At 37.6% G+C, this 25,360-nt stretch overlaps 1 protein-coding gene across 4 annotated transcripts in view; it reads right to left on the bottom strand.

Annotated features, from left to right (window-relative positions):
- GPCPD1 (glycerophosphocholine phosphodiesterase 1) overlaps positions 1-25,360 on the bottom strand; it is a 64,595-nt gene that overhangs the window by 6,144 nt on the left and 33,091 nt on the right. The window contains exons 8-20 of one of the 4 annotated variants that reach the window (XR_009454034.1): positions 21,529-21,760; positions 17,396-17,558; positions 16,947-17,079; positions 15,889-15,943; positions 15,164-15,256; positions 12,419-12,496; positions 11,480-11,519; positions 9,454-9,515; positions 6,280-6,345; positions 4,858-4,994; positions 3,774-3,909; positions 3,202-3,362; positions 376-435 (exon numbers count right to left, since the gene is read on the bottom strand). Coding sequence is in view for 3 of the 4 variants with exons in the window: in XM_059705605.1 (XP_059561588.1) it covers positions 3,202-3,362; positions 3,774-3,909; positions 4,858-4,994; positions 6,280-6,345; positions 9,454-9,515; positions 11,480-11,519; positions 12,419-12,496; positions 15,164-15,256; positions 15,889-15,943; positions 16,947-17,079; positions 17,396-17,558; positions 21,529-21,760 (1,356 nt within the window). In the remaining variant the exon portion in view is untranslated. The remainder of the gene's footprint in view (positions 1-375; positions 436-3,201; positions 3,363-3,773; positions 3,910-4,857; positions 4,995-6,279; positions 6,346-9,453; positions 9,516-11,479; positions 11,520-12,418; positions 12,497-15,163; positions 15,257-15,888; positions 15,944-16,946; positions 17,080-17,395; positions 17,559-21,528; positions 21,761-25,360) is intronic. The other 3 variants (XM_059705605.1, XM_059705607.1, XM_059705606.1) reach the window with 3 other exon arrangements.

Genomic DNA, 25,360 nt, shown 5'->3' with positions numbered 1-25,360 from the left:
TAAATGGTATATTGTTTAGTGATAGAATTAAAAGAAATGTTAACGAGAATAATAATTTGATCAGCAGTTATATGTGAGGGAGGAGATAAGGGAACAGAGTTAGAAAGAGGCTCATGGGGGACTTCATAATTTAATGATAATGTTCTTTAAATGTGTTAGTGTATTTTTTAAATTATTTGAGCACAGTAATTTTTTTATAAAAAGAGGGACATTGCCCAATTTACTCTACGAAGCAAGTATTATCTCCACACCAAAAATCAAACCATTCAAGAAAGGTAAATAAAGGCCATCTCCGTCATTATCATAAATGCAAAAATTCCAAATATAGCTGCATGCAACAAAATACAAATAAAGATTAAAGCCATATAAACGTACCAGTTTATATGATAATATATCATAAAACCATGATGAAATGGAAATCTACTGTGTTAATTCCTTTGTAAAAGAAGAGAACAAATTAGTTTCTGATTGACTAAAATACCCATCCTCATCGTAATTCTCCCCAATGTAAAATGAATGAAAGACTATGAATCAATAATCATTCAAAGTCTTCTATATAATGTTGAAAATTGATAATGAAAAAATTATAGCATAAGCACATTAAGTACCAGAAGAAACAACTTTAAAAAATTAGGGCATAGGAACTCAGCTAGAGACAATGAAAGGGACAGGAGTAGGGGATTGCCTCTTTTATTGACAAATTAATTGATTTGAGAGAGACAGAGAGAAACATCAATTTGTTGTACCACTTATTTATGCATTCAATGGCTGATTCTTCTATGTGTGCAGACCAGGGATCGAACCAGAAACCTTGGAGTATCAGATGATACTCTAACTGACTGAGCTACCCGGCCAGGACCTGTTGTTTTTTATTACAGATTATAAGTCTTATAAAACTATTTACATTTCTAAACAATATATATATATAATGTAATTTTAAGCTATATATGTATATATATACACAAAGACACACAAATAGTTATGCATACATATGTACTGCTTTGAGTAAAATTTTAAAAAAACTTTCGAGGGTAAAAACCAATTCTAACACAACCCACCTCACCTGTCATCAGACTCTAGCAGGAGCCCAGTGCTGGGTGTCTCCTCAAAATCCTCCACACCTTCAACACAGTCCTGCCCTGATTCATCTAGCCTCTGCCTAAAATGCATATCCTGTCAAAACAAATTTAACCACACCCCGAAGTGCACCTCAATGCTTCCTCTTTAAAATTATTCTTATTGACCTCGGGCCAGGAAGAACTCATTTTCTTTAGGGCTATATATATTGCATAGCATCTTCCTGTTCTCAATTACATGTCAGTATTTGCCTCCAAAGAAATAAGGCCCTTGAGATGATGGGTCTGCCTAAAATGTGTATACCCTACAAAGTTATACATGGTAAAACATCATAATACATTTTCTTGCCCGAAAATAATTACAATCATTCCTTCTTCTTCCTCAAAGAAACAAAAAAATCTTCAAATTTCTGCTAAAGCAAACACTTCCTTCAAATTGTTGATTTAAAATTTTATTTTTCTTTTAATTAGTTGGATATATCTATTAAAAGGACCTATGAAATCTGTTGCTTAAAGCAAAATTAGCCAAGTAGTTAAAAGAGGGGCAAACATTATCTGAGCTGCAATTTTAAAACCAGACTCATTCAGACACGACGGTAAAAAAAAAATGTTTTATTAAGAAAATGATATAATTTTATAGGACAAGCAGTAATATGAACTAAATCCAAGGAAGGTGTTTTTTTAAAGCAGGACTGGTAAGAAGTTCATCACTTACTCTTTGCATGATGCTGCGCAAGTATTAGCAAGCAGAGTAAATAACATCCTTTCCAACCCCATGTCTTTATATTAAGCAACCTTTTCATTTCTCAGATTAGTGACTCAAACTTACATCTAAACACTCAGGGAACTTATAAAAAAAAGAAAATAAAAAGATTTGTTCAACAAATATTTGAAGGCCACTCTGTATCAGATATTGTTCTAACCTCTGAAGATGCAGCAATGAACAAAATAGGCAGAGTCTTGCCCTCATGCAGCTTATGTTTGTGTTGGGTGTATTGGGGTGGGGCAGGCCAGGCAGAAAATAAACAAGTAAAATATTATGTCAGATGGTGGTAAACGCTAGGGAGAAAAGTCAGTTGTTCACTGTGAATGGCAGTTGTTATCTGAATTAGGATATTCAGGGAAGACTTCACTGAGACATTGACATTGGCGGGGAGAGGGGGGTGGGGAGGAAAGGACCTGGAATTTTACTCTTAGGTTTTAAGCAGTAACATGATCTGACCGAGATGTTAACAGGCACCCTCTGGCTGTTGTGCTGAAGACAGACAGCAGGGAGTCAGGGGTGGAGGCAGTGGCCAGTGAGAAGGCTCTTTCAATAATGCACCTTGGAAATGAGGTAGCTTGAGAGTGACAACAGTAAACATGGTGAGTTGATAGATTCAGGATATATTTGAAGATAGAATCAACATGATTTTGTTTGACTGGATTTGGGATATGAAATAAAGAACAGAATCATGAAGGACTTCAAGGATTTGGCCTGAGAAACTGGAAAGACAAGAGTTGTCATTTATACTGAAATCGGTTAAATCTATAGCTAGATAAAAAAAAAAGTACAGAGAGCCAACCAACATGGCTCAGTGACTGAGTGTTGACTTATGAACCAGGAGGTCACAGTTCCATTCCCAGTCAGGGCACATGCCCAGGTTGCAGGCTAGATCTCCAGTGGGGGGCATGCAGGAGGCAGCTGATCAATAATTCTCTCTCATCATTAATGTTTATATCTCTTTCTCCCTCTCCCTTCCTCTCTCAAATCAATAAAAATATATTTATATATAAAAACAAGTTTAGATAGAGGTCAAGGGAAAGATCTGAGTTGGAGATATAAAAATTTAGGAATATATAAAGGTATGAAAAGCCACAGAACTGGGTAAGATCATTAAGAAAGCTAGTTTAGACTGAAGTGGTCTGGGGCAGACAGCCTCACCCTCAAGGTAACTTAGAGCCCAGTCACCAGAACAGGCTTCCCACGTGATTTGCAAAGTATGAAAAATTCCACTGACAAATGTTAAGATAAACCTCAGGCTGAGCTACTGAATTTTAACTAAGTTTAATAGTATTTATGCTATAAAATGAAAGCTACTCTTTTGCTAACAGTTCATGAAAGTTTTTCATGAAAAACAAATACCTATCATAAATTAGACCATTAACTCCAAATTCCTTCAATTTCTTCCTGTTTTCCGGGTCGTTGGTATCATCACCCCAGCAGAATATGACTAGTCCCTTAGCTTTTGCCTCTTCAATGTAGGATGGGTTTCTGAGCAGATCTTCAGTATGTGCATTTATCCCCTAATGGGAGAAAAATAAATTACTCATGAAAAAGTAACTTATTGACTGCAAATGCTAAATGGTCATATTCTAAATCAGTGCTCTCCAAAGTTGAGTGGGCAGGAAAAGACAATGTATAATTTTTCTTACACAACTTTTATTATTAAGTCATTTCAGACAAATCATAAAATCCACTCAACTACAAAACTTACTTAATGTAGGCATTCAAGGAAATATATATATATTTTTTGTTCAAGTAATTGCTTTTGATTCTGAGATCTAATACCCTCATTTTTAAGTAGAACTATCTGCTTGTTATAAATAGGTCAAAACTAACCAATTAGATAGATGTATAATGGAACATGAAACTTTATTTCTTCTCTAAAGAGCATTTTTAAAAAATGAAAATTAAGAAATTCAAACATAACTTACCAGTAGATTTTCAAACTGTGCAAAACTCATTGCAATAGCAGTTGTCCGAGATCTGAGGTCCATGAGTTCAGGGTAAATATCAGACTTTCCTTGAGTCAAAAATAATATGGGATATTTATTCTGCTTGTGCCGAACCCTAAAAAAGACAATTTAAAAAATGCTTTTCATTGGGATGATAATTATAATATATTGTTTTGAAGCTTTAGAAAACATATAAAGACCGCCCCCCAAGCATAATCCCATTACTGAGATATAATCACCATTAACATGTGCGTATTGCTGAAACCGGTTTGGCTCAGTGGATAGAGCATCGGCTTGCGGACTGAAAGGTCCCAGGTTCGATTCCGGTCAAGGGCATGTACCTGGGTTGCGGGCACATCCCCAGTGGGAGATGTGCAGGAGGCAGCTGATCGATGTTTCTCTCTCATCGATGTTTCTAACTCTCTATCTCTCTCCCTTCCTCTCTGTGAAAAATCAATAAAATATATATATATATATAAAAAAAATGTGCGTATTGCCTTTCAGACAAAAAATAAAAAGAAAATTTTAATTTTTCTATACAAGACCTAAACTATTCTCAGAAATGGGCAACAAGAAAGCCTTTAAGGGCCCTGACTGGTTTGGCTCAGTGGATAGAGCATTGGCCTGCAGACTGAAGGGTCCCAGGTTCAATTCCAGTCAAGGGCATGTACCTTGGTTATAGGCACATCCCCAATAGGGGCTGTGCAGGAGGCAGCTGATCGATGTTTCTCTCATCAATGTTTCTAACTCTCTATCCCTCTCCCTTCCTCTCTGTAAAAAATCAATAAAAAAAGAAAGCCTTTAAGGGCTTATAATTTGGTAAGGAAGGTGTTACATGCAATACAGGGTATGATGCATTAGGACCCAGTGGGTATGGAGTTTACAGGAGTGAAGGGCATCCCAGCAGGTAGTCCTGAAGGGAAATGAGAATATATATAACTTTTCTGAGAGGATAAATCAAGGGTAAAGTCTGAGCACTTTCCCACCTCCAGCCATAATCTTTGTACACTAAGTCCTAACTACAGTAAGAGAGTATACGAGGAAAAAAATGACTATTACTCACATTGTGCAAATATCTGCATCAAATGAAGAAAACACTATTCTTCTCTTTCCAGAATTTTCTAAGACAGTTTTTAAAATGATATCCAAAAACAGATTCATGTCAAAATATGTTGATAAGTTACCATCCCACACTCCATCCTATGTAGAAGAAGCAAATAGGAAAACAAAAGCCATTAACTACTCTGGAATCACAGTGCTAGGAAAAAAATCTTGAGAACACCTAGTTCAACTCTTAGTTTACAGATGAGAAAAGCAAAGGCCTGAAAAATGAAATGACGTGCCCATGAACACACTGCTACTTAGCGACAGTGCAGCTATCATAACTCAGGTATAGAGACACTTATATGCAAAGCAATTATACCATTAATAGACTTTTGTTTTAATAAGATAAATAAAAACTAAAACTGGAAATTTGCAATCTACTGTGACTTTTTAAATAGTTTTATATATTCTTCATAAACTTTAGGACAGAAGGGCTCTACTTCATTTGCTAACTCACTGCAAACAACAACAATACCTGGTAAATATGAATTACTAGTTAAATTTCTCATTCTTTGGATCTTAGGCCTATCAAGTACCCTCATCTGATACATTCAATAGCTGTTCTCCTCGACCAGAATATAGGTTCCAGGAAGGCAAGGCTTTATTCTTTCACTACTTGATCCCAGCACTCAGAAAATACCTGGCCTTTAACAGCTTTTCAATATGTAATTATTGAACAAAACAATGACTAAATCTGTGAGTGATTTAAAACACATTTGTAAAAATTTATTTTCCTGGTTAATTATTACTAGCTACTAGCACTTAACAGAAAACTGCTTAGGACATTATTATGTGTTTAGATGGGGAAGATAAAATAAAAATTAATCAAAGTTATAGAGTTCTGACTGTCCAGTGTTCTTATTGTTCACCTATGAGCATACCCAGAAACCACCCATATAAATGTGCACGAGACACATGAACATGGAAATTTCTACTATAATACATTCATTACTACTTTTAAGTAGCCACAAATTAGTATAAATATATACAATATGCTTTATTGCCTGGCCAGTGTGGTTTAGTGATTGAGCATCAACCCATGAATGAGATCATCATGGTTCAGTTCCCAGTCATGGCACAAGCTCCAGTAAGGGGTGTACAGGAGGCAACCAATCAGTGATTCTCATCATTAATATTTCTATTTAAAAAAAATTTTTTTTCTATTTATCTCTCCCTTCCTCTCTTTGAAATCAATAAAAACATTTAAAAATAAATAAATAAAATATGCTTTATTAAAAAGGTCTAAAAGCACTGTGCTTACTGGAAGAAACCACAGTAAGTTTTCAGTTTCACTTATTCCATTAAAGCAAAAAGATAAGAGTGAATGTATTTAAAACACAGAGGAAAAGGGAAAGACGAGAATACACAAAGAATTACTTACCCTTTGTTGGCAGATCCACTTTATTTCTATGTTATACCCTACATCTTCTGGCAAAGACTCTAAAACCTAGAGTTTTGTTTGTTGGTGGTGAATTTTGTTTTATTTTTGGTGAAATGAATGGTAGAATAAAGGGGAAAGAGAAAAACAAAATTATTAAAAAAAAAACAATCTGTAAGAAAATATATCGCTAGTAAGAGTAAAATGCTTTCAGCATTAAATCACTAGCTTTTCTTATACTCAACTGACAATCTCATTAAATTAAGAGAGTCAAAAGAAATTAAACAGCAAAAGCAACAGTCCTAGGTGCTACCTGCAATAACTGATCACTACTACCACAAAGATGAATCCTTAACCTAAAATTCTTCTCACCGTTACTACTGGATATCCAAAGTGAACCTCAAGGATTTAAGAAGACATTTGTTGTGTTTTCTGAATTTTATTCAAGTATATCAATATACTAATACTAAGTCATGGTTATATGAAAAACTATGTTTCCCAACTTTTTTGAAGGTGGTGATGCTTAACAATATCATGCTGATAACCCCCTGAAAAGATGTTATCTCCAAATGAAAGATTATGCCAAGGCTCATTAATAAGGTTATGAATATATAAATGAACAAATAATATGGTGTCAACTTATTTAAGCTAAGTTATCTGGACATCTTGCAATAACACCATTTCGGCTGCATAAGCAGAAAATAAAATTGAAATTATAAAGCCAGGCTATTATACTACAAAGAGCTGACTTGATTAGTCTTCAAACATGAAGGCCGGGCAAATACAGAAACATGTACAAGGCAAAATGAATTTGAAACAGATTGTGTTTTTAATTTCAATTTATTTCAAAAGTTTAGACACCATTAAACATAGATAATGCGTATGATGTTTGATTTTATAACAGCAAATAAAGCACACTAAAAAGACAATGTAATAGTAAGAACATAGTTTGGTAGCCTGGTGACCTGGGATCTAGCCCTGGGTCTATACCAGTGATGGCGAACCTATGACACGCATGTCAGAGGTGACACGCGAACTCATTTTTTTTTTTTTGGTTTTCTTTGTTAAATGGCATTTAAATATATAAAATAAATATCAAAAATATAAACCTTTGTTTTACTATGGTTGCAAATATAAAAAAATTTCTATATGTGACACGGCACCAGAGTTAAGCTAGGGTTTTTCAAAATGCTGACATGCCGAGCTCAAAAGGTTCGCTATCACTAGTCTATACTAACCAGCTGAAAAGTACAGTACCTAAAACAGGTTGTACTCAATTTTGTGTGGGGCTTTTGACTTTCCCCCGATATCTTTAACAATATTTATTTAACATACCGTCACTATTTTTTAAAATATATTTTTATTGATTTCAGAGAGAAAAGGAGAGGGAGAGATAGAAACATCCATGATGAGAGAGAATCATTTATTGGCTGCCTCCTGCACGCCCCCCACTGGGGATCGAGCCTGCAACCCGGGCATGTGCCCTTGACCAGAATCGAACCCAGGACCCTTCAGTCCACAGGCCGACCCTCCATCCATTGAGCCAAACCAGCTAGGGCACCTGTCACCTTTTTACTGGACCAACACAAAATTAAAAAATAAGAATAGTATATACTAGTATATTAATAGTTCTGAGATTGTTAAACATCAAATTTGCAGAAAGATCCTTCTTTAGCCCTAGCTGGTTTGGCTCAGTGGATAGAGGGTGGGACTGCGGACTGAAAGGTCTCTCCTACGTTCGATTCTGGTCAGGGGCACATGCCTAGATTGTGGGCTCGATTCCCATTTGGGAGCGTGCAGTAGGCAGCCAATCAATGATTCTCTCTCATCATTGATGTTTCTATCTCTCTTCCCCTCTCCCTTCCTCTCTGAAATCAATAAAAAATATATTGTTTTTAGAAAAGATCCTTTTTTATACTGAGAAGACTATATTTGGCCTTTTTGGGGCTTTGAAATTTCTCTGTGATTCAATTATTGTGATGTCAAAGTGAGTGAATAAATGAGTGTGTGTGTGTTGAACTTATCTGACTAAGCAAATATTGTCAAACCTTTCACAAACAATTTTTTTAAAAACTTTTTTCCATTCTATGAAGTCACAAGTTTAGGAATCATGAGATTTCTAAGAACTAAATGATTTTGGAATTTTGGAATAGAAAGAATGACTTTACTTAGCTGGGCTTCAGAAATATCTGAAAAATTATTCAAATCATGTTTTAAATGCACTAAGACAAAAATAATAAATGCACCAATAAGACTGTGTCCATTTGAGGATTTCTCTTGTAGCATCCTTTCTGTAGGGTGAATAATTGTGATAAATTGAAACGACCTATTTTTGCCTTAAGAAATCTCCTATAGGTGACATCACCAAGAAAAGATAATGGAGAAGAGTAGAAGTTAGGAAATGGAGCCAGTAGAATAAAAAGCAGACTTAGCATAGCTAAGGAGAGGGTCTGGTGTCCATATAGGCTTGCCTGATTCTGTCAGATAGGTTCCTGTATAAATTGTCTAGTTTCAAAATATTCATGCTAGTTTTTCTTGTACTTTTCCAGAGTAAATTCTTTAAATTTGTGTCTCATTTTATGTAATGAGGGTCCTTATTTTCTTTGGAGGATCTAACTTCTCTCCAAAATGTTAAGGAACAGTTAAATGCCTCTCTTATAATCACATCTCCCCCAACTCCTTGTTCCCTGCCCTCTCCTTCCTTTTTATATACAGAAATATGTGAATTTCCTATTTTTATCAAATTAACCAATTGAGGTGGGAATTTGTATTAAGCAGGTAAATTACTATCTTTTTTTAAAGTAGCATAGGTACGCCACATAAGAATATATCTTCTCTATAAAGCATCAATGATGACAAGTTTATATTAATACTAGAGGCCTGATGCACAAAAATCATGCAAGAGTAGGCCCTCGCAGCCCCGGCTGCCTTGCGGCCTCCCCCCACCCCCTCCCTCCCTTCCCCCCCCTCCACTGGTTGTTCCGGGAAGTCATCTGGAAGATTGGAAGATTGTTCTGGAAGGTTGTTCTGCCGTCCAGTCTAATTAGCATATTAGCTCTTTATTATATTGGATTGCCTTTGATACAACCATATTAGTACCCATTTAAGAGAATAAAGTTATTCAGATATAACAGAATTAATGAGATAATCTTGCCCTAGTTTTCCTAAGGAACTTACCATCTTAAGAGAAGGAAATGGCTGATTATCAGATAAAGAATTTTCTTCTTCAACCACAGATTCTGAAAAATTTAAATTATAAAAACTCAGTAGATTAAAAAAAAATACCATTTTATCACTACGATCTCTTTCTAAATTTGTAGGCAAAAAAAGACATGCTAAAGTAATTATGAAATCCTTTCATATGCAGCGTTTGAAGGCTCTTATATTTATTATTTTTAACCATTAAACCCCTGATTTTTAAAATAAGCATCCTTTTTGAAGACTAGTATGCAACATTTAACAGAAACACCATAGTTTGTGGTCCTAACAATGATTATTTTCTCATAAAAGTTGTAATACTTCTTTTAAAAAAGGTAGTCACAAGAGTGTTTTGTTATTTCTTAATGGAATTAAGAGCTATGTCATCTTGCTAAGACTATCTGAAATATCAAAATCGTCTCAGAAGTTAGAAATTAAGAGAATCTATAGCCACTAATGTACTTTGGTTACCATTACATTTAATCTAAAATAGATTCCATCTTGAGACATAAAAGAATTTTTTCCAAGACAGAAAAAATTAATATCAAGCTTTTCTTTAAAAAAAAAAGACCGCTTGATGTGGCTGTGTGGTTGAGTGTCGACCTATAAACCAAGAGGTCATGGTTTGAATCCTGGTGAGGGCATTTACCCAGATTGCAGGCTCGATTTCCAGTGTGGGGCGTTTAGGAGGCACCCAATCAATGATTCTCTCTCATCGTAAATGTTTCTCTCTCTCTCCCTTCCTCTCTGAAATCACTGGCTCGAAACACATAAAAACATTTTCCTCACCCTACAGAGGTTTACATTCTAGTTGAAGAGACAGGGCATATATAAAAATAAAGGGTAACAACAAAGGATACACTAAGCCTCAAATGAATGGCATAGACTATTATGTCCCATGGGAGGAGAAAGTACAGTGGAATTACAAAGGGATTTTGTAGGCAGGACAAGCTTTGAAGAACCTTGCCGGGGTCCAACCCCAGCAGGTCCAGGGATCCCCAAAGGTGTGGACGGAGTTGGCGAAGAAGGAATGACACGGAGATAGCGTTCAGTTGATCAGCAGCCTAGCCAGAATCTCCAGCCAGGATTTCCAGCCAAGTTCTGGTCTGGATCTCCAGAGAGGTTCTGCTTAGGATCTCCAGCCAGGTTCTGTGTCCATGTTCAGGTTCAGTCCAGGATCTTTTGCCATGTTCTCTCGCTAGGTTCTGTCTCTAGGTTCTGAGGCCAGTTTCTGTCCAGGATCTTTTGCCATGTTCTCTCCAGCGAAGTTCTTCTGTCTGTAGGTTCTGTCTTCTTGGCTCTCTTCTTAAGTTCTGTCTCCTCTGTCTTGCTACATCTGTATTTATACCAGTTGATTCAATCCTATCAATCTCTATTACAAAGGTTAGGGCGTTTCTTATCTCCATTCCAGGGAGTAAAGATTATGTAGCTTAAGCATGATTGTTCATAGTTAAAGTGATTAATTACCCGCCTGGCACTTAGTTGAGGGGTTTTATTCCCTCCCTAACTTCAGGGGAAAATCCCTACCTGGGGATTCAACCTTTCTCGGAGAGGTGACCTTGGTTAAAACACAGCGCCAAGAAGGTGAGCAAACATATTAAGAACCGTATGCCATATATGCCAGGTCCCTTGAAACAGCAAGGATGGACCGGCTCCCGGCAGAACCTGAGGCAAGTAAACTGCCCAAGGTCACAATTGGTAAATATTAGGTAGAGCTGCCTTCATTTTCCTGGCTTCTATCCTTGCTATAGCCTTATCATTTTGTAATGTGAAGAATGTTGGAAATACTGAAAGGTACAAAATGATAAAGACCTCTGATCATCTATACAATAACATAGATGCACTTGAAGATTAATATATGTAAAGCTTTCATGTTTATAAAATTACTTTTGGATAGCCCTGTATTATATTCATTAAATGACCAACAGTGTGTCAAAATGGATAAGGAAATATTGTATATATGCTAACTATGAAATGAAAACAGTGTTTCCATATTTGTACATACCTTTTACATCTTTAGATTTTAGTGCAGTCACATGAGTAAGCTAGAAAACACACACAAAATGCAATCATTAGAAAAAGCCTTAGTTTATGAAGAACTTTAACTTGAAGAGCTAGTAAGTTAGAGAAAACTATAAAATGTAGAATTATAAGTTTAATAAGAATAAGCATATATGTGTGTGTGTGTGTGTGTGTGTGTATTTATACATACACATAAGATCATAATCAAATACTCAAGTAGGGAAGAAGAATATAAAAATTCTTAAGTTAGGAAACTTATACTCAATCAACCATTTATTTAGGTATCCAATGGGAATAGAAAGGGGGATCATATAAGAGTACATGGAATAACAAAATATACAAAGATCTTAGCGACATAAGTATAAAGCCAATAATAGCATAAAAGGCCAATTGTAAAGTAGTGAGTTATATAAAGAAAGGCTAAAGTAGAACAGAGGCAACCTAAAATTATGGATGAGAAGGGCTGACAAAGACTTATAGCCTAGCCCCGTGGTCAGCAAACTGCGGCTCGCGAGCCACATTCGGCTCTTTGGCCCCTTGAGTGTGGCTCTTCCTAAGCCTTAGGAGTACCCTAATTAAGTTAATAACAATGTACCTACCTATATAGTTTAAGTTTAAAAAATTTAGCTCTCAAAAGAAATTTCAATCGTTGTACTGTTGATATTTGGCTCTGTTGACTAATGAGTTTGCCGACCATTGGCCTAGCCCCTTGACGTATGCAAAAACCAAGGGGGTTCATGAAAACAGAGAAGACAGATAGATCGGCACAAACCCATTCTTCCTAATAGAACAGAAAACCAAAACATATACTCTATGCATGCTGACTATATTATCTCCATGTGCAGAGAACATTACCATATACAGACAGGTACAAATAGTCTTAAAATAAAAGATTATTTACATTTTATGCTATTATTACTACCTTTAACAACTGGAGTTGGTCAAATGTTAATTCCTTTACTGGAATTTCAAATAATTCAACCGGATCAGCCTCAAATTTCTAAATAGAAAAGAAAAAGAAATATAGGCCTCAAATTATTACTGAATGTTTACCCCAGGCAGGACTAATATCTCAATTTACTGAATGACAAGAACAATTATTTGATGACTACAGTGAGCCCATGTAGAGGAGCCTTTCTTATCTAACACTACACCTCAGCTCTTAAATTCTGGTTTTTGGTTTTAATGTAAGTGGCAGTTCCTGGAAGAAAGAAAACAGATGGGAGCAGGTTATGGCACTGGAGACACACTGAAAACGAAGCCAGAGGTTCAGTGACTACCTCTATTTCCCATCATCCTGTATATATTTTATTCGCCATATATCTATGCCACATGACTAGGCAATCAACATGCAAGTACTATGTAAGAATTAATTTCTGTTAATAAGCTTTTAACCTTTTCTAAACCTTTTAAACTTAAGTTTGGTTAAGAATAACTGCAGAAATCAATTGTTATTAAAAATGTTATCCTATCTAATAATAGACAAACATGGTAATTGACCATACCTTCGCTACGCCTCCCATGGGCTAACCAGCGAGATATGCAAATTAGCCACCAACAAAGATGGCGGTTAATTTGCATTCGTAGGTGCAAAGTGGCAGAGCAAAGACTGAAGGCGGCTTAGGCCAGAGCAGCAAAGACTAAAGGCGGCTCTGGCCGGAGCCAAGGCCTGGGTCCCGGGTGCCGGAGGAAAACCAGTGCTGGCAGCCAGGGTAAGGGAAGGTCTATTGCACGAATCTCTTCGTGCAACAGGCCTCTAGTTAACTATAAGTGTAATGCTTAACAGGAACTCTATTATAAATGCTTTCCCCTTGAGCAAATCTGTTTTATTAGACTTTAATATCATATCAAATGGCCCACTGTTTAGGCACCTTTATCTTAATAAAAGTTAATGTACCACAGATAAACCATCAATCCAACAAATACAGGGCTGGACAAAAGTAGGTTTACAGTTGTAATACAAATAAATAATAATACATAGTAAAAGAATAAACTCCGTTTTGCATACTCAAACTCACAACTACAAAACTACGTTTGCACACCCCTATACATTAAAATTTATTACTTTTATACTCGTTTATATACATATGGTATGAGTTTGTATATGCATACAGTTTTTCTGTGAGAATACATAAGAGATTATTAAGAGTAAGGGAATGTGGCCAAGGCAAAGGCAAATTTATATTCATAATCTTATGAACTATTGCTTTTATTGAAAAATACCAGCTTAAAAATTAAAACTAAAAATATACACAATTCATTACTCTCATTCCCCAATTAACTCATCCAGATTCAAATTAAGAGCAAAACACAGAAACTAGATCCATTAACCGCCTTCTTGGTTATGCATTAGTTTCCCCACAGCAAAAACAACCTGCTCCATTTCTATTACGTTATCCTACTTCTGTCATCTAACAGGTGCATTTCCTTCCCTCCCTCTCCTAATATGTTTCATAGAAACAGAAAGGTCCTTTTCTATACATCATAGTAATCCCAACCCAAGTGACTGATTAGAATCCACTAGCAGGCAGAGCCAGGTGCCTTGTCATCTACTTACATAACATGCAGGGTCTGGTGCAGTGTTACATATGTAAGCAAACTAGCCTTAACTTCAAACCAACTCAGTGGAAAATAATACTTAAAACCATTAAAAAAAAAAGTTTTAAAGAAAATGCTAACTAAACCCCAGTAGTATAAGTCCCTAAGAAATCACTTGGTTAATTTGTATACTGAAGTTTAGGCAGTTGTGATATGTTTGCACAACAATTATAATTTTTAAGAAATTATATGCATTTTCAAATCTTTATCATGTCCTCCTCTCCACTCTCAAAAGTCTCAGGCTTACCTTATCTTTGGCCCACATAACTGTACCTCTTGCCTCTATTCTCTGTCCTCTTTAAATTCCCCCTTATATCAGATATCAAATTATTAATCTGGAAGTTTAGTTCTGAACATTTCCCTTCTTGGCTCAAAACCCCTTCACAGAGGCCTCCAATATCTGGCTCCAAAGCACTTCTAATTGTAGTTTTCATTGTGGTCCTTCCCATTTCAGCCAAATCATGCTAGCCTATTAATTTGAGAAAGACCTTGAAGAAAAAGAAGGGAGCCTAGAAAACAAACACGCTGGTAGCTTCCTCTCCTGCCTCAATATAGAGACAATGGCAGACTGGTAAAGAAACCACCTAAAATGTTCTTTTGTTAGATAACTAGAGGCCCGGTGCATGAATTTGTGCACAGGTGGGGTCCAGCCGACCTGTCCCAATGGGGGTCGATCAGGCTGGGCCAGTAAGGGAGGGGCCGCAGGAGGTTGGCTGTCGGCCTGGGGGAAGAAGGGTTCCTTTGCGGGAAATTGGCTGGGGGGAGGGGCTGCAGGAGGTTGGGGGAGGGCAATTGGGGCCCCAATCAGGCCGTAGTGCGGATCATAGCGACTGGTCATTCTGGCGTTCTGGTTGCTTGGCTTTTATATATATAGATATAGATAGATATTAAAAAGCCAATTCAGCAATATAAAGAATCTACTCTTGGAGATTAATATTCCTGTCTCTCAATGTTGTAGGAGCTTGAGAGAGACAGGGATTGGCAGTAACTCACCAAGAAAATTAATTGTCTAACTCTATTTAATAAATACTTACCTATATATCTTATAAATGAAAGAATTTCAACATACCTTTTTCATAGTCAAACAACAGGTAAGGTCATGATACACCACAGGCACAAAATCTTTTGAAAGATGTACATCAAATTCCACAAAGGCTGCACCCTGACAGAAATAAAGGAAACAAGTATTTTAAAAAATATTATCTAGCTCACAATACATATAAAACTATAAGGACATAAAAAAATCTATTGTTCACTATAAAATCATAGACTTGTACAAAAATAAACAAACAACAAAAAACTTTCACATGAATTTAATGCTACAGTTTAAGCTTTATCCTAAAAAGTAATGTCTTCTCTTAAAACCATTATAAGTATTTTCCTTTTTCAATAGCACAGCAATTGTTTCCTGGAATCAAAATAGGAAAGGAAAGGTCTTAATGAAATCCTCTCTCAAAAAGCAGATTCCTGCAAGTTCTCTAGCAGGGATCTTCATGTGTGTGTACCTTGAACAGGGATCAAAACCACAACCTTGGCTTCTTGGGAAGAAGCTCTAACCAACTGAGCTACCCGGCCAGGGCTTATTCCATTGTTTTCATCTCAGTCTGCACCATGAATCTAAATACAAATGTCTACAGATGCTTCACTGTAGAAACATGTTCAGAAGAAGCATAAATACTCCCCCTTTTAACCTATTAATGCAGACTGGAGATTTCCCAGACCCACATTTATCTACTTTTCTACCTTTGAACCGCAACAGTTCAAAGTTGTTTGAAGAAAGAGAGGTTCACTTACATGACTAGCAGCATTTCTTAAAGAAGCAATAGTATTTTCTTGAACTTTAGCAAGCCTAAAAGAGAATACATAGAAATATAGTTATCATACATTATAGAGAAGATTAAAAAAACAAATATAATAAAGAAGCCAGCTATATACTCAACAATGGAAACAGTCCTTATTCTCTACTTTGCGATTAATTTTGCCATCCCCAAAGTAATACTGTGATCATCACTTGGTTGGTGTGTACATTTATTCCATAAATTATAAGTGTTTACAAGCATATCCTATGTCAACCCAACTTCCCCAAGTGAGGTGACCAATTAAGGAAAAGAACCCTTGCAACGGCATGAAGTAGTAGAGACACAGAAACTTGCTCCTTGTGATGAAGCCTCAGATGACTTAATACTGGCAGACAGGGGCAATGGGAAAAGGCTGACACACCAACAGGGTGGAAGTATGGAAAGCATATTGAGAACAGGTGAGAAAACAGACCAAGAGAGGGCAACATGCCAAAAGTCAGGACCACAATACAGACACACTGGTGTCATCTGGCTGACTCATTCGGCATTAAGCTTTCCCCCTAGCTTTCTAGTTTGTTTGTTTGTTAATTTAATAAAGTATAGTTGGTATACAATATTACATTAGTTTCAGATATACAGCAGTGATTATATTTATGTCTTGTGATATGATCACCACAATTAGTTATTATGATATTATTGACTCTTATTCCCTGTCCTGTACACATCCCCCAGGCTTATTCATTTTATAACTGGAAGTTTGTCCCTGTTATCATCCTTCACTTTTTTCATCCTTTCCCTCACTCTCCTCCCTGTGGGGGCTGGCTTTCTTACCATCAATCATCAATTCAGTAATATATTAAAAAAAAACACTTAACCAGAATCTTAGAAGAGAGTTAGTCTCTAGTTAATCTTAACTGGGAATCCCAATCACAAATTAAATTTAAATTCCAGGGTAAAAATAAAAAAATCATTTGACCTTTGGTCAGTCGAATTAATTTACCATTATCAAGTTTGAGCTACCAAATGCTAACACTGCTCAAATATGCAACCTACTTAGCAGTTGTTGTAGAATTCCCCGCACCTCGATGTCCAACATCCAATGGTGTTCTTGGCTTCCAATACTTGGAAAATGAAGATTTCATGTCACAACTGTATCCCGGTAATGGCTTAATAATTATATAGTCAACTTTTGTAGGGAAAAAAAGGGGTGGGACAAAAATAAAGACAATTAAAAAGGCCATGATGAGCTCAATTACATTTAAATACCACTCAAACTAGCTTTATCAATCTCTATCAAATAAGAAAGAAATCAACAAGTCAAAACTGATTCAAAGTAAAGCTTCCAGAAAATTCAATAGATATATCCTGGTGTTATATTAATGTTCTAAGACAAATCATTAATTTAATCTTTAACATTTTCAAAAGCCCAATTTGAAACTAATAAAAATTTTAACTTAACCTCTGCTACTTTGTAAAGGGCCACCCTGCTTCTCCTGGCTTACCTCTTACTTTGCCTATTGTTTGTCTGGAATTTCTGCTCATGATAGGAAGAGTGAGGACTCCAGCACTTTTCCCACTCTCATCAATGGTAGATGATAAGAGGCATGCTGTACCCACATGTCCAGGAAGAGTATCACCCTGAACTACATGTTCACCGAGATCTTCCTGAAAAAATGAGGTTTAAAATAATCTGAATTCTTATACTTTAATATTTTCCACTTAAAGATCAAAACACCCTATGGAGGAGGATCAATAAGAAATACAATCAAATTTATATCCATGTAATTCTTAGAGCATTTTTTGGTAGTAGACAATATTTTTTTTGGTATATAATATTTTAAGACTTTATGCCAGTGGTTCTCAACCTTCCTAATGCCGCAAACCTTTAATACAGTTCCTCATGTTGTGGTGACCCCCAACCATAAAATTATTTTTGTTGCTATTTCATAACTGTAATTTTGCTACTGTTATGCATTGCAATGTAAATATCTGATAATGCAGGATGTATTTTCATTATTCGCGACCCACAGGTTGAAAACCACATAAAGTTTATGCGTTACTTTATTAATCTTTAACTCTGCTGATTTGCACTTCTGATCCTCTAATATGTATTAGGTGAATTTGAAGCACTAATTAAAAGTTACTAAGTAGCACTAGCTGGTTTTGCTCAGTGGATAGAGCCTCGCACTGTGGACCAAAGAGTCCCAGGTTCAATTCCAGTCAAGGGCACATACCTCGTTTGCAGGCTCTTACCCAGCCTGGGCCCTGGTCAGGGCACATAGAGGAGGCAACCAATCGATATGTTTCTCTCACATCGATATTTCTCTTTCTTTCCCTCTCTCTTCCACTCTCTCTGAAAATCAATGGAAAAATATCCTGGGTGAGGATTGAAAAAAAAAAGTTACTAAGTATTTTTATATTCAAAGACTAAGGTATACTGCCCTAGCCGATTTGGCTCAGTGGATAGAGCGTTGGCCTGAGGACTGAAGGGTCCCGGGTTAAATTCCAGTCAAGGGCACATGCCTGGGTTGCGGACTCAATCCCTAGTAGGGGCGTGCAGGAGGCAGCCAATCAATGATTTTCTTTCATCATTGATGATTCTATCTCTCCCTCTCCCTCTCTAAAATCAACAAAATATATCCTATATAATAAAGAGCTAATATGCTAATTAGACCGGACTGCTTCTAGATCGACTGTCCGAATGACTGTCCAGATGACCTTCCAGATAAAGCTGGGGCTATGAGAGCTGAGGCATCCTGGGTTAGGAGTTGTGATTAGGGGTGATTGGACAAGTGGTTAGGGGTGATCAGGTAGGCAGGCAGAGGGGTTAGGGGTGATCAGGCAGAGGCAGTTAGGGGTGATCAGGCAGGCAGGTGAGTGGTTAGGGACGATGAGGCAAGCAGATGAGTGGTTAGCAGTCAGAAGTCCCGGACTGTGAGAGGGATGTCCGACTGCCAATTTAGGCCCGATCCCGCAGGAATCCCACAGGGCCTAAACTGGCAGTTGGATATCCCCTGAGGGGTCCCAGATTGTGAGAGAGTTCAGGCTGGGCCAAGGGACCCTCCTCTCCCCCCTACCCCTGTGCATGAATTTCTTGCACCGGGCTTCTAGTCCTATATAATAAAAGGGTAATATGCAAATAGACCAAATGGCAGAACAACCAACCAACCAATCAAAGCAATATGCTAATGATATGCTAAGGCTGCTCAACTGCTCACTATGACGTGCACTGACCACCAGGGGGCAGTCAACTGGTCGACCCCATTGCTATGACGTGCAATGACCACCAGGGGGCAGATGTTCCAACTGGTAGGTTAGCTTGCTGCTGAGGTCTGGCTGATTGGTATTGAGCGAGATGGGCCGGACATGCCCTGGAGCCCTTCCACGGTCCCTCCCTGGCCCGACTGTGGACCGGTGGGGTCCCTCAGCCTGGCCTGCACCCTCTCACAATCCAGGACCCCTTGGGGGATGTTGGAGAGCCGGTCTCAGCCTGATCCTGCAGTCCACTCCCCTGCCAGACGCAGGGCTCATGGCTGACAAGCACTGCTGTGGCAGCGTGAGCCTCTCCCAATGGGGACTGATTGGGCATGAGCCCGTGGCAGGCATAGGAAGGACCAGGATGACTGGGAGTGTCAGGTAGAAGCTGCAGGCGGCGTTGGACTGCAGGATTTGGCTCAATCCCTGCAGGCCACCGAGAGGGATCCCACCCGTGCACAAATTCATGCCCCGGGCCTCTAGTATATATATACACACACACATATACAAGACTAAGGTATACCTGTAGTGAGCTTTTAATGTATATTATATTCTATAAAAACACATCCACACAGATGACATAGAGGGATGGTAACTCTCCAGGAAATTGAACACTCTGAGATTACATTGAGTATTTTTTTTTAGCAGCCTAGTTAATAAATAAAATATTATTTCCAAAACTGCTAACCAAATGAAAGGGAAGTTAGACTGTTCAAGGAATTACTGAAAGGTAGGTCCTGCCCAGTGGGTGTAGCTCAGTGGTTGAGTGTCGACCCATGAACCAAGAGGACACCAGTTCATTTCCTGGTCAGGGCACAAGCCCAGGTTTCTGGCTCAATCCCCATTGGGGGGCATATAGGAGGCAGCAGATCATGATCCTCTCTTATCATTTATGTTTCTCTCTCTCCCTCCCCTTTCCTTTCTGAAATCAATAAAAATACATTTTTTAAAAAATAAGAAAACATTCAACCAAAACTTTGTATTTTTATAATAAAATCCTACAGGTCGTATTACTTAGGTAAGACCTAACTATAGTTTTCTTTTTTAAAAAATAAAAGTATTTTTAGTTATTTTTTGGGGAAAATACTGTAAATTCCATCTAATGCAAAGTAGCTAAAAAGCCACTCACAAAAGCTATGTCTAAAGGAATCATCAAATTAAACAATTCAAAGATTATAATTTTAATTACACACAACCAATGTTACTCATTGAGTTTAAATCCATTCTGAATTGTGCCATTTTCAAGAAACCATGGCTACTTGCTACTGTTGAGCAAGGCACATACCCTACTCTCAAAGATTTAAACTTTAGAAAAGTAAAAATGGGAGTGAAAGTGCCAAAAAAAGAGTAAGTAGGGAAAGTGATACATATAACTACTGAGCCAGGCCCAATAGAGCAAGGACCTCAGGGGAGGGCTCGGTATTATCTGTGGAGAGCCGTAGCCGATTTGGCTCAGTGGATAGAGGGTTGGCCTGAGGACTGAAGGGTCCCGGGTTAAATTCCAGTCAAGAGCACATGCCTGCCTCTGTAGTTCCCCAGTTCCTCAGCCCCCCAGCCACCCAGGGCCAGCCCGAGGTGCAGGCAAGCCTCAGATGTCGGCTGCCCAGCCACCCAGGGCCACCCAAGGCTCAGGTAACCAGAGCCAGCTGAGGCTTGCGCTGCCAGCAGTGGCAGCAGCAGAGGTGTGATGGGGCATCGCCTTCACCTGATTGCTGGGTCGCCTCCTGCCCCTGAGGGCTCCCGGACTGTGAGAAGGGGCTGGCCAGGCTGAGGGACCCACCTCCAGTGAATGAATTTTCATGAGCCGGGCCTCTAAAATGCCTCAATAAACCATAGACTTTGGTCATAAAAAGGGCTCAATCATGCTAGTTTCATCAGGTTGCCCAACAACAGTTATATTTAGCACAGACACAGACATCAAGACATCTGATCTTTATTTGAAACCAATTTTGCTGAAGTTCTCAATTATATTCTTAATTAGAGGGCCGATGCACGAATCCGTGCACGGGTGGGGTCCCTCAGCCTAGCCGGTGATTGGGGCTGATTGGGGCCAGCTGGCCGGCCAGGGGGAGGGACCGGCCTGCATTGAGCGTCTGAACCCTGGTGGTCAGTGTGCGTTATGCGACTGGTCGACTGGTTGTTCAGTTGACGGGTTGTAACAATTGCTTATGCTTTCATATATATAGATATATATAGGTAGTACTTGTGTCTGTCAACTCTTAAGTTTTTTAAGCCTGCCAAAATATATAGAAGATTAAACATCTAAAATGCTGTATAAATCATGGGTTTATATAAATCAGACTACAATAAAAATGAAAACATACACAAAAGTTCATGCCTACATTCCTTCTCAACCCCCTCAAGTTAAAGAATTACTCACCTCAAAAAAATCAAATATTAGTTCCAAATTATCTGGTTCCATTGTCTGTATGCTATATTCTGTCCAACGATCAGGCTGTAAGCCATACCCACAATCCGGCTGTGAATGCTTGCACTTGAACTCAGTGTCGCTTATCAAGGATATCTCCAGGGTATTGGACATTTTGTGAAGAACAGTGGGAGAAACCCTATCATCATCATCTTCCTCCAGACCCTCTAGTGTCAGCTTCACTCTAAACAAAAGGAAAAAATAATGAATTTCAAAAAGTGGAACTAAAGGAAAACTCATAAAAATGTTATCTAAATGCTAAAATTTAGAAGTGCTCCCTGAATATGTAAAATCTTCAAATAATAAAATACAAGGTGGAGCAAAAGTAGGTTTACAATTGTGAGTACATGAAACAGAGGTTTTTTTAAATTATTTATTAATTATATTTTCCATACAGCAACTGTAAACCTACATTTGCCCTACACTGTGTATTATATAAAGACTACACACACTATAGGTTAAGGCAATGATGGCAAACCTTTTGAGCTCGGCGTGTCAGCATTTTGAAAAACCCTAACTTAACTCTGGTGCCATGTCACATATAGAAATTTTTTGATATTTGCAACCATAGTAAAACAAAGATTTATATTTTTGATATTTATTTTATATATTTAAATGCCATTTAACAAAGAAAAATCAATCAAAAAAATGAGTTCGCGTGTCACCTCTGACACGCGTGTCATAGGTTTGCCATCACTGGGTTAAGGTATCAGCTATATTTTATAAAATACTGATGTTTTAGCCCTAGTTGTTTTGGCTCAGTGGATAGAGCCTTGGCCTGTGGACTGAAGGGTTCTGGGTATGATTCCAGTCAAGGGCACATGCCCTGATTTTGGGCTCAATCCCCAATAGGGGGTGTGCAGGAGGCAGCCAATCAATGATTCTCTCTCATCATTGATGTTTCTATTTCTCTCTCCCTCTTTTTTCCTCTCTGAAATCAATAAAAATATATTTTAAAAAGTACTGATGTTTTAATCTACATATATTTCTGTAAAGTATTAAAATGAGACAAATGCTCATTAAGCCTAAGGCCATTTCCATTAATTCTTTGGTTTTTAAAAAAAACGAACCTAAAAAGGTACTTACTATTACCCTCCATCTATACCTGGCCATTTCAATTTCTTTTGAGATGTCTCACAAATGCCTATGCATAAAACAAGCACAAAATCGAACCATATTCTGCTAGTCTGCATTAAAAGACTGTTAAGAGTTAGAGATTATAAACTATTTTCACCTTTCTTCTATCTCACCACAGTGAGTCGGGGGTACTTTGTGAAAAGTATATTACTAAAGAAAAATTACTGTATTAAGTACATATATTTGTCTGTATGTATTTTTTACGTGTATCTATGTACTTTTTTAAACAAAACAAACATATAAACTAAGAGTCTAAAACTCTTATAGGCCTCGCAGCAATGAAAACAAAGACCAATTACCCAAGCCATAGGGCCAACAGAGACTAATCTACTCCCAATAAAAGGCAATTACTTGCACGGAGCACTTGTAATGACCAAAAGTACTCAATTCTAGAATATACAAGAATGTACCAACTGAAATGCACTTAAACAACTTTAATATTATTAATGTAGGAAGTAATGTTAATGTATACAGCAGCGATTTCCAACATTTTTTAAATCACAGCACACATAAACTAATCAATAAAATTATGCAGCACACAAAAATACTAAATTGTTTGCCAGTCTGACCAACAATTTGATTCATTCACACTGGATGGCTATTGTTGTGTTGGCTATTGCCATTTTTTTAATTTGACAATATAAGGGAAAAGAGGCGAGTGCCCCTGACTAAATAGTCAGGTATTACATGTTTTTAAAATTCTGCAGCACTCTGGTTGAAAAGCGCTGGTAAGAGTAAACAGCTAAGCTCCAAAAACTTTTCATTCTAGATTTAAATGGGATCTGACTGATAATAAAAATAATGGAACTGTATTAGTGGGACCTGCTTTCTCTGCATGACCTCCTGTCTCCAACCACTGCTGAGCCTTATCACATAGCCACATAATTCTGAAGTCTTCCTGAGGGGACATCCATATAGATTATTCAACTGGTAATACTGTACTAATCAAAAGTAGCACTTCAATAATAAAAAAACCCATCATCTCTTCTCATAAACCAAAGCTCTTAGGAATAATTCTGGACAACCGATTCTATTGGTGAACCTGAAAGAAGAAACATCCTCTACCAGAGCATATGAAAAGAGACCACAAATGGACAGTAATGAACAGGCAAGAAAGGCATGGAGATAAAAAGGCTATTCTGTCATCAGCAATGTGCATCTACCCTCCTCCCTCACCCCCAGAAAAGAAAGAAAAGTCATGTTTACAGGGATCTATGAAAGAATTTGTTAAAGGGGTTCTTCAAATTGCTATATAAATGTTAGTCTATCATAAAGAGACATTGCTTTCCACTTACTGCTGGAGTCAACTGAAAGAGAAACTTGTGCTTAAAATTTGATAATAAAATAAAATAGCATGTTTAGTGTTTTAGTTAAAATGTATAAGCTGTTGCTAAGTTTTTAAAGTCCTTATAACCTTGCAGTTAAAATTATTTCCTATACCATGAAGGTTTAATCTAACACTAATACAAACTTGGGGGGACAGAAAATGGTCAGAACACCAGTTTCTAGCTATGCATGATTATTTCAACAGGAATCAGCCCAGCCGGCTGTGGCTCAGTGGTTGAGTGTTGACCTATGAACCAGGTGGTCATAGTTTAATTCCCAGCCAAGGCATATGCCCAGGTTGCAGGCCCGATCCCTGCTGTGCGATGTGTAGGAGGCAGTCAATCAATGATTCTCTCTCATCACTGATGTTTCTTTCTCTCCCTCTCACCTTCCTCTCTGAATTCAATAAAAATGTATTTTTAAAAATACGAATTAGTTGTTAATTTGTAGAGCCCAACTAAGTATGGTTATATGAAATATTCCAACTTAAGCCTAAGCAACACTATAATATATACAAACACTCAAAATAATTTCTAGAAACAATAAGGGGTAATGGGGGTAGGGGGGCGAGAAACATATGTAATACATTTAACAATAAAGATTTATTAAAAAAAAACACACCACCACAAAAAGCTGCAAGAGAACCAAGCACTTTGGAGACTGAGGAAAACATAATTTTGAAAAATATGTATAGAAAATAAAAGTTAACTTTTCATAGAAAAATAAAAAAGAATGGTATAGGACTCAGTATGTATTTGCAAAGCAATGAGAACCCCAACCATTAATATCTATGAATTTCTTAGTAAGTCTTATTAAGACCAACCAACCAAGGTTTTTACTGCTTTCTTTATTTCAAGGTCTTATGGCTAATGAGACATTTTATAGTTATTACACAATTTGCTTCCTTTAACATTTAAATAAGATATTAAATTATAGCCCTAGCCGACTTGGCTCAGTGGATAGGGCGTCGGCCTGCGGACTGAGGGGTCCCAGGTTCGGTTCCGGGCAAGGGCACATACCTGGGTTGCGGGCTCGATCCCCAGTGTGGGGTGTTCAGGAGGCAGCCAATCAGTGATTCTCTCTCATCACTGATGTTTCTCTCTCTCTCCTTCTCCCTTCCTCTCTGAAATCAATAAAGAAATATATATATTTTTAAAGATATTAAATTATATGACTAACTGGTTCGAGAATTTTGCAGTCAAATGGGTCTTGCAGATGAACCATGTGGTCCCATAACCTCCATTTTTTCTGAAGCAAAGCAGAAGCCCAGAAATGCACAAAGACAAGGCGCCCCATCCCTTACTCACTCTCAGGAGAGCCA

This window comes from Myotis daubentonii, chromosome 8, assembly GCF_963259705.1.
Source record: "Myotis daubentonii chromosome 8, mMyoDau2.1, whole genome shotgun sequence".
NCBI lineage: Eukaryota > Metazoa > Chordata > Mammalia > Chiroptera > Vespertilionidae > Myotis > Myotis daubentonii.
This window is presented reverse-complemented; position numbering and strand designations above follow the sequence as displayed.